We start from the raw sequence: 14531 nt of genomic DNA, 5'->3' as shown, positions 1-14531 counted from the left end.
AACCTGGGAAGCTGCAGAGAACAGAGAAGGAGTCGTCAGTATATCTTAAAGGAAAAAGTGTTTTCATATTAAAAAAGTATTTTCATATAAAAAAGCCCATGGATTACTTGTAAATAAGCCATACGTTTGGCTTAGAGAAGGAATTGCTGCTTTTTCCTTATTTAGAGTTGTTGCGAAGGAGTTGCTTATGCAGCAATCTCCATCTGACAGTACAGAGTGAAGAGCTCTTGGCTTCTACTGACATCAATAGGAGCTTAGTGTTCAGCGTTTTCCATGAACTGCGTAGTTGCTTGCAACACTGGGCAATGTAATTAGATGTTGGAAATAAAGAAGTTATACTGGATATTTTTCTGCTGTAAGCAGAGATTGATGGGCAAAAGAATCCGTGTTGAGAGGAGGGATGAAAAGGGACCATATTCATAATAGTTCAGTATGTTGAGTTTTGTTCTAATCAGCCGCCCTTCTTAGAAGGGATTAAGATACGAGAATATGTAGGATATTTTAAAATGTAAATGGTGTATATAATGTACATTTAAGTTCTCTCTCTCTCCTGTGGGGCAGAGTGAGAACGTGGGTAAGGGAGGGGAGGTAATATCCACCACCTTAATTTTACTGGTCCTTACACTGACAGGGAGACTATAGACTGTTCATGTGTTGTACTCCTCTGCAGACCTGAATTTTATGGGGAGTGAAGCATGGAAGGGTAGAACAAAACTGCAAAAAATCATTTACAATGGTGGAAAGTGGGAAGACACACAGGATGCAGACTTGCACCTTTCTTGGGAAGGGGAACGTGTTTCTAACAAGTACTGTTGTCAGCCACCTTTTTCTTCCTTATTCTCCTCCTCTTTTCCATTTTCCTTTCTGATATTGGAAGACAAATGAGATCTTTGAATATCTTGCTGTTAACTGGAACAGCCTTTCTCTGTTAGGGTTAATTTTAATTACATCCTTCTAACCTTCCTTTACAGTGACTGTAGACTTTAGTGTGAAAAAATAAAAAAGGCAAATACTTTTTTTTTTTTTTTTTTAAATACAGTGGATAAAATTAGTTTGTCAGGCAGGAGAGATCCCTTCTGTGCTTCATCCCTTTTTTTTTCCTCCCACTGGTCTGGTTTCTGACAGGCATGTATGTTGGAGCTTGGGTATGTTGTGCCTTTGAATGCACACTGTGCAGATGTTTAATCTGCATTTACAAAAGCAATTTACTTTTCTTGTTACGATGATGAGTATCTTCTTTGAAAATGATTAGCTTTTTTCCCCACTTCTCAATATTTCATCAGTATTTAGCAGATAAGTAGGTTAAGTGCCTTGTAGATGGCAGTACATATCCCCTCTGTTGTGATAATCAATCATTGCATATGGTTTTCAGGACTGTTGAAGATTTGAAAAACAATGAAAGTCAATGGAAGGATTCTCCTCTGGCTACCAGGCATCGAGAAATGCTGAAACGTTGCAAGACACAGCTTAAGGTTTGTAAGTGATTCAGTTCTCCTGCCTGTATGTCTACTTTGTGTCCTAATGCTGAAATGCAACTTCCCACTGATGCTTCTTGAAAATGGTGGTTTTGAATCTATGAGCCACGTGAGCGTGTTAAAACGTTTTCCACTGCAGGAGATGGTAGTCATGATACAATACAACATTAATGGTGAATTTAAAATTCAAAGTAACACCAAGATTAACTTAGCCAGTATTCCTCAGAAAGAAGAAAATACTATTTTTATTGGAAAGAGAACAGCGAAGGGGTGGTGATTTGTTGAGGGGTAGTTACGTGTGCACAATCCATGCCCAAGATGGAGATGGAACTCTCACATCCCTAATCTCACACAGAATTCTTGCAAAGATGAATATGCTGGGGTCCTCTCTTCTGAAGGTCTGTCCTGTTTAGGTCTTCCTACCATAAATTCATACACATTTTCTAACCTGTATTCCCCAAATGATTTAATTGCATATTTCCCACTTTGATACCTCTGTTATTTCTTTCTTTGTTCCCATAAAGCTTGTAAAAGGCTCCTCTGTCCCTGCAACTCTGAATTATGTGTGTGTTGTTTCTCGATATGTTGGGGCTTAAGTGCCCTGTCCTCTTCAAGTAAAAGGATATTTTAAGAAGATGCCATTGTATAATTTTCATGATTCATAGACATATTGATTAGCTTGGATAGGCTTGACCTTCCTTTTATGTTGTCTTGCCCTGGATTAGTTTTTGTATGCATATTCTGCAGAAACTGGTGAGGTGCAAGGCTTGTGCGGATGCAGGTTTGCTGGATGAAAACTTTCTCAGGAGATGTCTGAATTTCTATGGCATGGTGATTCAGCTGATGCTTCGCATTCTTGACCCTGCCTATCCCAAGTGAGTGTCGGGAGAGTATCAAAGATGTTTCAGCTCATGTTAGATTGTTTACTGAATTCAACAGTTCTAGAGTTTTGTTTTGTTTGTTTGTTTTAGCAGTGTCTGCTTTCTTATGTGATTGTTACTTTGTCAGTGACATACATTCTTGCATGGAATGTATGTCTTATTTATAGTTAAGGTTCAGTTACAGGGGGGAGGAACCCTGGGGTATTTTTACTACACTTGAAGTACTGACATGGATTTTAAGAAAAATCAGTTTCAGAACTCTTGTAAAGTGTTCCCATAGGAGAATTCCATAAGAGAGCTCCTGACGCTTTTGACTTAACCCTGGTATCTTACTGTCCTGTTTGTCTCTCTTATTCTACAGCATAAAATTGCCTTTAACTCCTGAGGTTCCGAAGGTATTTGCAGCATTGCCAGAGTTTTACGTGGAAGATGTTGCTGAATTTTTATTTTTTATTGTACAGTAAGTAAAGCTGTATCTAAAAGAAACTTGCACTACCATTTACCCCTCTAACAGGTGGTGTGAGTGTAAATTTAGGGTGTGAAAGTAGTTTCCCAGCTATTCTGTAGTTAATGTTCTGTTTTTTAACAACAGCCATAAGATGATGACATTGGCAGGCGTTGCTGCAGATATAATGCCCAGATGAGCTCCAGAGTCCCTTCTAACCTATATTTTTCTTGGAAGAAAGTTGAAGTTGTTTTGATTCCCTCCCCCACGAATTTTCTTTATGGCTTGGAGTTTGCTGAGTTCTTTGGATTTCATAAGTTAAATCATCACTAGAATAATATTTTTTTAAAGGCATAGCTTAATAAGTAGAAAATTCCCCCATTTATAAATTTGCTGGAATTAAATGGGTTTGTATGCTTTTAGCAGTTTAGATGGGTGTGAATGCTATTCGGATGTAATCCGGGAGTTCTGAAGCTGGTCACTTTCTTCCTGATAACGTGCCTTCAAATTCAGACTTCGCTGTGTAGTATGATCAGGAGGTGTTTGCTTTTGCCTTCCTGAGGTGCTGTCATAGTCGTACTTTATAGCGAATTTGCTATTATGCACTACAAAAGAATATGATAGTGTTTCAGGCTAAAATTTGTCTTCCAGTAGTGAACAGCTGGCAAGACATTTTGGAAGAGTTAAAATTTAGTTTCTGTAAAGAACAATGAAAAATTATGATAAAATGACTGAACTTTGCAAATAAGTTGCTGACGAGTGAGCCAAACTTATTTGATGTGTATGATAAACCTTTTGTAGACAATACAGGGGTGGTGTTTTTCATTTTGTTTTCCTTATCTCCCTCTTTTCAGATATGCTCCTCAGGTGCTTTATGAGCCCTGTACTCAGGACATAGTGATGTTCCTTGTTGTGATGCTGTGCAACCAGAACTACATCCGAAATCCTTATTTAGTAGCCAAGCTGGTGGAAGTGATGTTCATGACAAATCCAGCTGTTCAGCCCCGGACGCAAAAGTTCTTTGAAATGATTGAGAATCATCCCCTCTCCACTAAATTGTTAGTCCCCTCCTTGATGAAGTTTTACACAGGTAAGTTCTGTGTCTATTCACTGAGTGTATGGTAAGCAGTGAGTATTATAAGGCAAAAGGATTCGTTAGTTGTTGTAACCTTTAAAAAAAAACCCACCAAACAACAAAAGGTAAATCTTGGGTCTTGTAAAGATGAAGCTTTGTTGCTTAGCAATTGGGGGAAATAGCATTAGGTGGAACCTTGAGAATTCAGTCCTTCCATAAGCTGTTGTGTACTAGCACTGTAGATCGATGTGACAATTGGTTTTGTGGTGTTTGGATTCCAAACTGGAAGTTTTTTGTTTGTTTTGTGAGGGAGTATTGGGATTTTAAAACTTCTGACTGTGGTTTTGCTAGTCCTGTAGATTTGGATGCTTCAAAAGGGCTTTGCACCCATAGAAACAACTATTTTTGCTGTTTTCCCAGAGTTTTCTTATTGAAATTTTAGAATGTGGGACAAAGAGCAGAGTGGAGTTGAATAGAACGAAGTTTTATGTTTTGAGGGTTTTTCTTCAGAAATGAGGTAGGTTCTGGATTAGAAAATGGACAGTGCTGCTTCTTTTAATGGGGACTAAGATGGAGACTCCCGAATAGGAATTGAATTTCATCGCTTGAAGCTCATCACATTGGAGACAGTAGGGGAGAGATGTAGTGTGGTGCAGGTGAACCAGTTCTGGTATTTCTTTTATTTTGCAGATGTTGAACATACTGGAGCCACTAGCGAATTCTATGACAAGTTTACAATCCGCTATCACATCAGCACCATTTTCAAAAGCCTCTGGCAGAATATAGCTCACCATGGTACATTTATGGAAGAGTTCAAGTGAGTAAGAAATTGTGTCCGTTGCTGCTTACTGTCATGCAAAGCTACTCATTGGGAATGGGTGATGCTGTTTTCCATTGTATCTTAAACGGCAATCCCTTCCAGTAGAACTGGAGTGTTTCTAAACTGAGCTCTGGACACCACAATCAACTTGGCTTGGGGAATGGGATCATTGTTCGAAATATGCAGTGCAGAAGGAGTGTTGCTGGGGTTGCAGTCTGGTCTGCACACCCATCTACTCTGCCGTGATAACTGTGTTTCAATGTTTTCAGCTCTGGGAAGCAGTTTGTTCGCTACATCAACATGCTGATAAATGACACAACTTTCTTGCTGGATGAGAGTCTGGAGTCCCTAAAACGTATCCATGAAGTGCAAGAGGAGATGAAGAATAAAGAGCAATGGGACCTGCTGCCCAGGGTGAACAGAGCTGTTTTTCAAAGTGCCCTTTACTTTTAATTTTTTAATACAAGACCGTTAAAAGAACTTTTTAATAAGGGGCAGCACCAAAGAGCTGCTCATGAGAAGCAGTACTCGATGCTTTTTCTTGCTGCCGGTATGGCTGTGGTCACTCTGGATGACATTGTGCAAAACCCATCATTCTGCGTAGTTATGGTGTGGCTGGCAAAGAATGTGGTGTGAAGGGGAAATAGTATAAAGTTTTAAATTACTGTGCACTTAATTCTAAGTGCAGAAATTGACTTTAACCTTCTCGAAGGAGGTTTTGGAAGATGCTCGCCAGTTGAATTGACTACAAGGAATAGAAGCTTTTATTTTGTTAATGCATTGATCCTGGGTAGATTTGATGCTGACAATTAGAGTCCTATACCTCACACCTTAGCCTGATTAAACAATAATTGTGTGTTGACCCACCAATGTCAGGTATTTCTATTTTAAAGTTATTGATTTTTTTTTAAAAAAAAAAAAGGTTTGAAAAGAAAAGCTGTAAAGATCTTGTTTGTTAAACTACTTCTGGTTTGCTCCTCCGAATCCTTTATTCCTGTTTACGCCTACTAGCAAGGTAAAGCCATTGCTGTAGTGACAAAATGAGCTGGTACATAATCTACAGATTGTTCCAGTGTGGAGTGTTTATTATTTATGATGGTGCATAAATTAGAGTGAACCTCACTTGACTCTCAGATCCCAAGCTGGTTTTGAAGTATTGGCATTTGGATGGAAAGGAAGCATAACCCAGTTCTGCAGCTGCGAGGAGCAGTTACAGGATGTAAACAGACTCAATAAGTGTGGAGTCTTGTGATACCATTTGCATTCATTTTTAGTGTTGCAGAATTCTGGTAAATTGGTGCAGGCTTTTGCTTAGTATTAGGTAGTACGAGTGAGCTGTACCTTAAATTAAAAAATGTATCACATCTGGATTTGAATCGCAGTCTGTTCTTTTGTCTCTCTAGATCATGTTAGCATTATGGCTGTTAAGGCTTTGATTGGTGATGATGTAGGAAATTCTATGGACTTGTAACCACTGAATGTTTATTTCCTAGGATCAGCAACAGGCTCGGCAATCGCAGCTAGCTCAGGATGAGCGTGTGTCTCGTTCATATCTTGCCCTGGCAACAGAAACTGTTGATATGTTCCATATCCTTACCAAGCAGGTTCAAAAGCCTTTTCTCAGACCTGTAAGTCCTGCTCAAATTTCACTTGGTTTCTAGCTTCTCTAACATCTCTGCTGTTGTGTAACAACGTGGAAATGTTTGGTAGCCCTTTGTCTCCACCCTCCCTCCCCATTCTGCGACTCACTGAAATGTCATTACTGTTGAAGTTATTTGATGTTAAGAGCGTTACCTGAATCACTGACACGGTGTGATCCTTCTAGACAGAAGCTGTTTGCATATTTTTTTCTTTTAACGGAAAGCATACATAAAGAAAAGACACTTCCTGCAAGCCTACAGAGTAATAATTTCATTAGTTAATGATTCCTTGATCTTGCTGTATGCAAATCTAGTGATAATCTTCTTTATCGCTGCCTTCATGCTGTGATCTGTGTTTTACTTTGGTCCTGTAGGAACTTGGACCGCGACTGGCTGCTATGTTGAACTTTAACTTACAGCAACTGTGTGGCCCCAAGTGCCGTGACCTGAAAGTCGAAAACCCTGAGAAATATGGGTTTGAACCAAAGAAGCTGTTGGACCAACTGACTGACATTTATCTACAGCTAGATTGTGCTCGCTTTGCTAAAGCAATTGCTGATGATCAGGTGAGCGCTGAAAAGATGAGGAGGGGAAGGGCAAAAGCACTGTGGACAAACAGGACTTTGCAGAATACTCTAGAAGTTTCACCTTACTTGCATGCTGCCACCCTGTTTCTGTCCTATATGCTTGCAGTTTGTTTTCTGTCAGCAGATTGTCTCTGTTCACATTCTGTCTGCTCTTTGTGGATGGGTATGTTTTCAAAGTGTTTTGCAAACCTATAGAAACACATAAACATCTCTAGCACTTCACACACACAGAGGAAACTTCTGGAGCGTTAGTTGCTTATTAGCTACAGCCTCACTGTAAATTAGCAGAAGTACTTTGTCCTAATTTTTCAAGTGGGGAAACTGAAACATACAAAGAGTTTTGACTCCCCCCCATCACGAACACATGGAACAGGCAGAGCTGGGACTGAGAAGAGGAGCCTCATCTAACAATCCAAAGTTCATTCTCTATACTAACAGCTTCCGTATTTTATACCCTTTCATATTATTAAATGGCTGCATAATAAACTGACAAAATGCAACACACGTGAGACACCTTTGAACTCCTCGTGGTAGTCTTCAGAGCAGAATGTTAATTCTTAAGGTAGATAAGCTATCGCTCACCTCTGTATTCCTGTAAAGTTGTCAAACTACTGAATTGCATCTGTCTTTGCCTGTGCCTTACACAGACTTTTCAAAAACGTTCTCGATGGCTACTTGAAATTCTAGTGGAAGCTGTTTTACAATACACGAAGCTGTATTTGCATGTCTAGTGAAGCAGAGGTATCCGAGTAACTCATGATCTTGTTTCTGTAATTATTTCAGTTCTGATAATTGCAGATAATATCAGTAACACTTCTGAAACAGGCCTTATGTGTTTGCATGTGTATAATGAGCACGCAGTGTATTTTTATGCTGTTCACTATATATGACAGTGAGAATGTTATCCATCATTCATTCATCGATGCTAGCCACAGCAAAATGCACATCAATGACATAGGGTTTAAAAAGAAAGCAGCCTGCTGGTGTGGGAATTGGAATAAAGCTTAATTAACAAAGTAGCCCTTCATAAAAAGGCGGGGGGAGTGACTAGTATCTTGGAAACTGTCAATGACAGGAAAGAAACACCAAGGAAATGCACAGTTGGTTAATGGCTACCGGTATTAGGAGAAAAAAACCCAAAACAAAACAAACAAAAAGTTGCTTGATCATAGCAGGGTCTCTCTAAAGCATTTTGATACATCTCCTGTTTGCAAATCCTAGCACGTATTACAAGGACTCTGAAAACGTTTATAAAGCCCTGGGCATCTTGCCATAGTTCTGTTCTCCTTTGGACTAGAAAAGGAGTTTGGGTGGGCACTGTGTGTCCTAAGTAGTGAATGGTATTTCTTGGTGTGATATAGTGTAGATGAAAGAAGTAGGGCCATGTTGAACATTTTAAAATTCTCAAGGAAAATAGAAATCTGTGAGACTTAGTGTGTTTTGATTTGTCATTTAATTCAGCCTTGCATTGCAGTATAAATAACATTTTTTATTCTCTCAAAACACGGCATTGTGAACTTAAAAGAAAATGGTGGTTTTAGAATATAAGCAGCTTTCAGAAGTCCTTTTGTAACTTTCTTTTTTCCATGAAAGCAATGCTTGCTTCAGTTGGAACTACATGAGATGCATTTGGTTTCTCTGAACGTTGCACTGTGTAGCTGTGGAGTTCTTGCTGCACCAGCTGGCAAGTTTCCAGCAAGTTTTAGGTCCCTCGGGGCTGCCATACTATTTTTGCAATGTCATGGGGTGGGTTTTTTGTTTTGGTTTGGGTTAAGAGAAAGAATCGCTTCTTTCCCAGTACTGCCTTACACACTATCAGAGAAGTTAAGAAATCATAAAAGCTTTTCATTTTATGCTGTATTTTCAGCCAAGACTTGTGAGAACAAGAATACAGACAGGAGTGGCAAGACAGATGCTTTGTCTAAGGAACAATCCTAATAATTAGAGTCAGCCTGTCCGAGTGTATTACTCATTTTGATTAGGTGATATTGCTTGTTTTTTTTGGGGGGTGGGGGTGTGTGTGTGTGTCCTGAACAGTTCTACAGTAGTGATGACCAGTAAAAAAGCCTAAGTCTACACCAAAGTTGAGATTCTGGCCGTAGACAAGATGTTATCTGTATAATAATTTTCTGTCTGACATAATGTTGAGGTTTCATTGATCCATCCTCCTGAAATTTTAAAAATGCATTAAAAGATCTCAAAGATCTCAGCAAAATTGTCTTTTTATACTTTGCTTGTAGAGGTCCTACAGTAAAGAGCTCTTTGAGGAGGTTATCTCAAAGATGAGAAAGGCTGGAATCAAGTCAACTATAGCAATAGAGAAATTCAAACTGCTGGCAGAGAAAGTGGAGGAAATTGTTGCCAAGAATGCCCGTGCAGAAATTGATTACAGCGATGCTCCGGATGAATTCAGAGGCAAGTTGAGTTTTCTAAATAACTCTCTATTTAGAAGAGGGATTTGGTTTGTTACTTTGTCTAAATATGAGTATATATTAATAGAAACTATGTATTGTTTATAGCGCCTTGCATCCTGCTCTGTTTCAATTAAATAGTAAAGTAAATATAGAGAGCTAAGAATTTCTTTGTTTTTCCCTGAAATTGTACTGTCCAGTCTGATTTTTGCATGCAGATAAAATTTGTAGCTATTGTCCTCGATTTAATGAGGAGACACTTGTGCCCTCAGATCCACTTATGGACACTCTGATGACTGATCCTGTGAGGTTGCCGTCCGGGACTATTATGGACAGGTCAATCATCCTGCGGCATCTGTTGAACTCTTCCACTGATCCTTTCAATCGTCAGACGCTGACAGAAAATATGCTGGAACCAGGTATCCGTTTAAGAGTTAGCAATGGAACTGTTGACTGGGGGTAGCAATTTGTGTGCAGTTTGTTCCATATACTTTCAGAAGATAGGGTTGAGGCCTCAGTAGAGGTAACAGTTCTTTCATCTCAATTTGCACAGAAAAGTTCATTCCTTGTTTTCCGTTTTTCTGGGGAAAAAACCCCACACCCTTGCCTTTGTAACTGGTGGGCTAAAAGATATTATCATGGTAGGTAAATGAGCAATTCATTTACTCAAATCTGTGCAGAAAATATATTAATAGAGAAGAAAATAGTAGTAGATATTCCTGATCAGATTTTTAGAAAAGAAATCGCTACTGGTCGCGAAGAGCTTTCTTATAGTAGTATTACTAAATCATTTAACCGCTAAGTTAGTAATTCTTTTTTTCTTTTTTTTACACTATTAGTGCCAGAACTTAAAGAGCAAATCCAAGCCTGGATGAGAGACAAGCAGAACGCTGACCATTAAAAATTCCCTTGCAAGTGCACGCCGACACCAATGGGAAGAACAGGGCGTGGGCTGTTCTGGTAATAGTGGAGCAGACACACTTTGAGAGCTGTTGATGGGATGAGCACGCCCACTGGCACTGACTTGCAGTAGTGACCAGAAGCATGTCGACGAAGAGGAAAGCGGCTTAATTGTTGTACATATATTTAAGTGATAACGATGGTCAATAACATGGAGGACAAGCTAGGAAGTTGCTTATGTTACAAAACTGTCCTTCAATATGTCACATTTTGGAGTTTTTACACCTGAATTATTTTAGCGAAGATGAATGGATCAGGGCAGCATCCCTTCAACCTTATTTTTTACAGCCAGATATCCGTTAATTTGATTGTGGTTAGAACCTTGGACATTTTGCTGCTAAAGTAACTTTTTCCCCTTTCCCTCCCTTCTTCCTCTTCCACCCATCAATCCTGCACTGCTGTCTTTTTTTTTTTTTTTGTAATGCAAAAAAAAAAAAAAATCCCTGTGAAAATCAAAATCATTCCCCTGCCCTCAAAAGAACATATTCTGTGCGATAACTGTGCCTGCAACAAAGTGTTAATCTTGGGATCGTATTTTTATATTGCACATATTTGCATATTTGGTTTTTAATTGGTGTTAGACACAAGGATAATTTCAAAAAAGCAAAGATTCCACACATGGATTTTAATTTCCGTTCTTTGAAATGTTCCTTTGCTTTGTGTTGATCTAGATGCTCTGGTATTTTTGAAAAGCCTTGAGATAGAAATATGTTAAAACAGCTGCCATGAATGAGATGCTTGTGAATACCAGGATTTCAGTGACTTTTTAAAAAATAAAATCCATTCTTTTAATGCTGCAGATACGATATATGCTAAATGACAGTTCTGAGCCATTAGAGCTTGTCCGTAGAGAGCAGATCCTTTTATTCTTGGAGGCTGCAGTTTAGGGCAGGGGTCATTTTTTTTTATGTTGCGTACCAATTTGTATCCATGGCTTGGCCTTACCAAAGCAGAAAGGGTGCAGGAAATGTAGAATTACATTTTTAAAAAAAAAAAGAATAAAAAAAATATTCACAAACATTTTTGTATTACTGCCCCCTGCATATGATACTTGAATTTCCTTTTTAAAAAGGATTTGAAACCACAGTGTTTTAAAATTAAGTCTGAAAAAAAAGGTTGTTTTTCTTTTGTTTTTCGCTGTGTCTTCTGTTCAATTCCTGACTCTCTTGAACTACAATAAATGATACACACTCGCACAAAATGTTTCCTTTGTCTTTCTTTCCTTTAAGTGTGTCAATGAAAGTATAAAAAATTCAAACAATTAGGTTCAGGTTTGCGAATAGTACTTTAGGAGCTGGAGATAACTTAGTAAATTATGTGGAAAAACTTCTGCACACAGAGGTATCAGTAATACTTCCAACGAATGAATGTTCCCCAGTGGGTGACTCTCATACCTATTCATAGCTACATGACAGTTGGTGACAGGCTCCAAGAGGAATTTTGTTAGGTTATATATAATCCAGTGCTGACCTTTGAGATGTACAAGTAATTCTAAATTAAAATGTGAAGATGTAGTGGTTTTGGGGTGGTTTGGTTTGGTTTTGGTTTGTTTTTTGGTTGTTTTTTTTTGTTGTTGGTGGTGGTGGTGTTTCCCCCCTGCAGTGTGTGTGTTTATTTTCCTCAAGGGTGGGAGGAAGATTCCAAAGTTTGTGTCTGCATGGACTGCTGGAACAGAGAAGCTTGTTTGTTGACTGGTTTTAGTTCCTTAACCTTCACTCCTTCCACAAAATTCAAATCCCCCTCTTCTTCCTGCTTCAAAAGTCACAAAGTCTGCTATGCTTTCATCTGCAAGCTGTCATTCGGCATCCAAATCCATCATGGTTTCTGAACATGTAATAAGGGGATGCAGTGAGCTGTAACTTTCAGGGTGCGTTTTTCTTTCATAGTAGAGGGGTAACTATTTTCTACATAAAGAAAAACTCTTAAATGTTCCACTGTCACCTTCTTATTAAGCATTACAGCATGAAATCTCTAGAAACATCCCAGAATTTATACTTCATTTGATGGAGGACAATTGTTCTCTTAACCTTGTCTGACAGGAGGAAATAGAAATATTTACATTTGGTATAGGATGTATTAATCAAGACAGTGCCCTTCAGAATCTGATTTTGTACTTATTCTGCCATCATATCAGACTTTGACCTGAGGAATATAAATAGCAAAGTGCATTACTGAACTGTGTTGTCTAATTATGGGATCCATTTATCACTTGAAAATGTGTCAGTGCAGATACTGCTAACATTAAGGCTAACGTTAAGTGGCTAAAACAATTTTATCTGGAGAACTTATATCAAGTATTTCAAAGGTGTGAATTTAGACAAACGTTCTCCCAAATACAGCATTCATGGGCAGAATAATGAAATATATTTTAATACAAGCAACTGAAAGTACCGTTATATTGCTGTCTTCTGGGTACATAAATGAATCCAAACTCTGTCATTCAGTGGATAGTGGGCTGAAAAAACTGAAAAGGAAAGGTGAAGTTAGTATTGGATTAAGAGTACATCTCCCACAAAAGTATATCAGCTGTGGGATAATTCTTAGTTTAATTCATTTAATACCACCTGCATTTTTTTGTGATTTTCCCCTACCCCTACCAACATGTCATTTACCTTTTTCAATCCAACCATGAACTTACTACAATACGAAGACTGTATATTAGAGATCACAGAAAGTATCAAAATTGAAATTGATCAAATTACCTTTGACATTTACATGTAACTGCAGAATTTGAATAGCTTTGAGCTGTGAATTGCTCATCCCAGGAATGGCTAACTTACATAAACGTTGCAAAATGATCTTTTCTTGGAAAATTTGAAGTTACAAGATTGTATCGCTGGTCTTTACTTGCCCTCTAGCTATGTGGCTAGAGAAACCACTAGGGCAAGTTCTGATGTTATAGCAATACCGTTCAGTACAATTGATTCTATTATATCACAATTTACACTTATGTAATAGCACAATTTACATCTCTCTCAACTATCCCCTGCTGGCAGCAAGGACAGCCTGATGCTGTTAATAGCAGGATGACAGTGCTGCTTTAGCCAGCAACAGATTGACTCTAACAATCCCCAGGAGCGCTGCACTACAATGTAGCTGTCTACATTTTTGTTATCGCTTAGCTTAACCCTACACTCTTTTTTTTATTTAAACAGGCTTCCCCGTTCTAGGTAGCATCTCTCAGTGATTTGAGGGACCAGCTATATTTGTTCGTACTAAGAAACGCAAGAAATTTTTCTCAGTACTATTTGCATTCATTTTTCTGGTATAATAGTGCTCAAGAACACTTTTCTTGTACTGGGGACCTTCATCACGTGAATATTTGAAAAGGAATGTCTAAATTCTAGTTTTAAATGCACACGCGCTTGCAGGGAATTGGGTCTGTTTCTGCTGTTTTGCAGGGTTATATGCTGCTGGTCAGAAGCGTATAAAAAGAGCGTGAGTACCTTTCCTGTAAGGGAATGGACACTAATTTTTTCGACAGGATTCACAGGTAGAACATTGCAGTAGAATTTCACTTAAGTACATTTTTAATTAAGTTAATTCTAAATTACCCAAGGAGACCTGACTTTCAAAAATGATATTGAGAAGGTTAGTCTAATTATTTGAGATGATATGCATAAGTTCTATAATTAAAAACGCATCACAAAAAGCTAGATGAGCACTGCCTTAATACTTGACCAGCTTTTAACTCCATACTTGGGTATTTAAAGAGGAATTTTCCTCGTCTCCCTTTGCAGTGAGTGACCTCCCAGATGCTATGCTGCAGGTGTCATGTGTCCATTACCATTTTCTTTCTCAAGATGTAACTAGACTTTCTCTGAACACTTCTAGCAGGTTTTGTAAGACTCTGTAAGCAAACAGCCAAATTAATGTACTTGAACTATTTATGTGAGACAAACTTAGACTTAGGACAGTAGTTCCTGCATCACTGTCTTATGAGAGACTACACAAACTTTGCTGAATTAAAATTAATCACATTGTCTGTTACCACAGAGGATCACAGCACACACTCAGTAGTCTGACAGTTGGCAGAGGATTTCAAAACAGGTTTGTTTTTTTGGATTTTTGTGTTGTTTTCCCCCCAAAAAAAATTATAACTGACCTAATTCTGCATGGCCCTAGAGAGAAGTTAGCACAGTTACACCACACTACAAAGACCACTAAATCATACGTCCCATCAATAGGAAGTCTTCCAAAGTTGAAATAAGGGTATTTTCTAGGATATGTGAAAGCC

General features: G+C 38.5%; 1 protein-coding gene across 1 annotated transcript in view; it reads left to right on the top strand.

Annotated features, from left to right (window-relative positions):
* UBE4B (ubiquitination factor E4B) overlaps positions 1–11335 on the top strand; it is a 35623-nt gene extending 24288 nt beyond the window's left edge. Inside the window, exons 19-29 of the mRNA XM_009889560.1 lie at positions 1373–1472; positions 2223–2350; positions 2718–2816; positions 3656–3891; positions 4567–4693; positions 4966–5110; positions 6190–6324; positions 6711–6902; positions 9164–9338; positions 9607–9753; positions 10174–11335. Coding sequence (XP_009887862.1) covers positions 1373–1472; positions 2223–2350; positions 2718–2816; positions 3656–3891; positions 4567–4693; positions 4966–5110; positions 6190–6324; positions 6711–6902; positions 9164–9338; positions 9607–9753; positions 10174–10235 — 1546 coding nt within the window. The 3' untranslated portion in view covers positions 10236–11335. The remainder of the gene's footprint in view (positions 1–1372; positions 1473–2222; positions 2351–2717; positions 2817–3655; positions 3892–4566; positions 4694–4965; positions 5111–6189; positions 6325–6710; positions 6903–9163; positions 9339–9606; positions 9754–10173) is intronic.
* Positions 11336–14531: the final 3196 nt, after the last annotated feature.

Source organism: Charadrius vociferus, unplaced genomic scaffold (genome assembly GCF_000708025.1).
Source record: "Charadrius vociferus isolate BGI_N301 unplaced genomic scaffold, ASM70802v2 scaffold477, whole genome shotgun sequence".
NCBI classification, from domain to species: Eukaryota; Metazoa; Chordata; class Aves; order Charadriiformes; family Charadriidae; genus Charadrius; species Charadrius vociferus.
The sequence above is the reverse complement of the archived record's forward strand: the minus strand, read 5'-3'. Positions and strand labels throughout refer to the sequence as shown.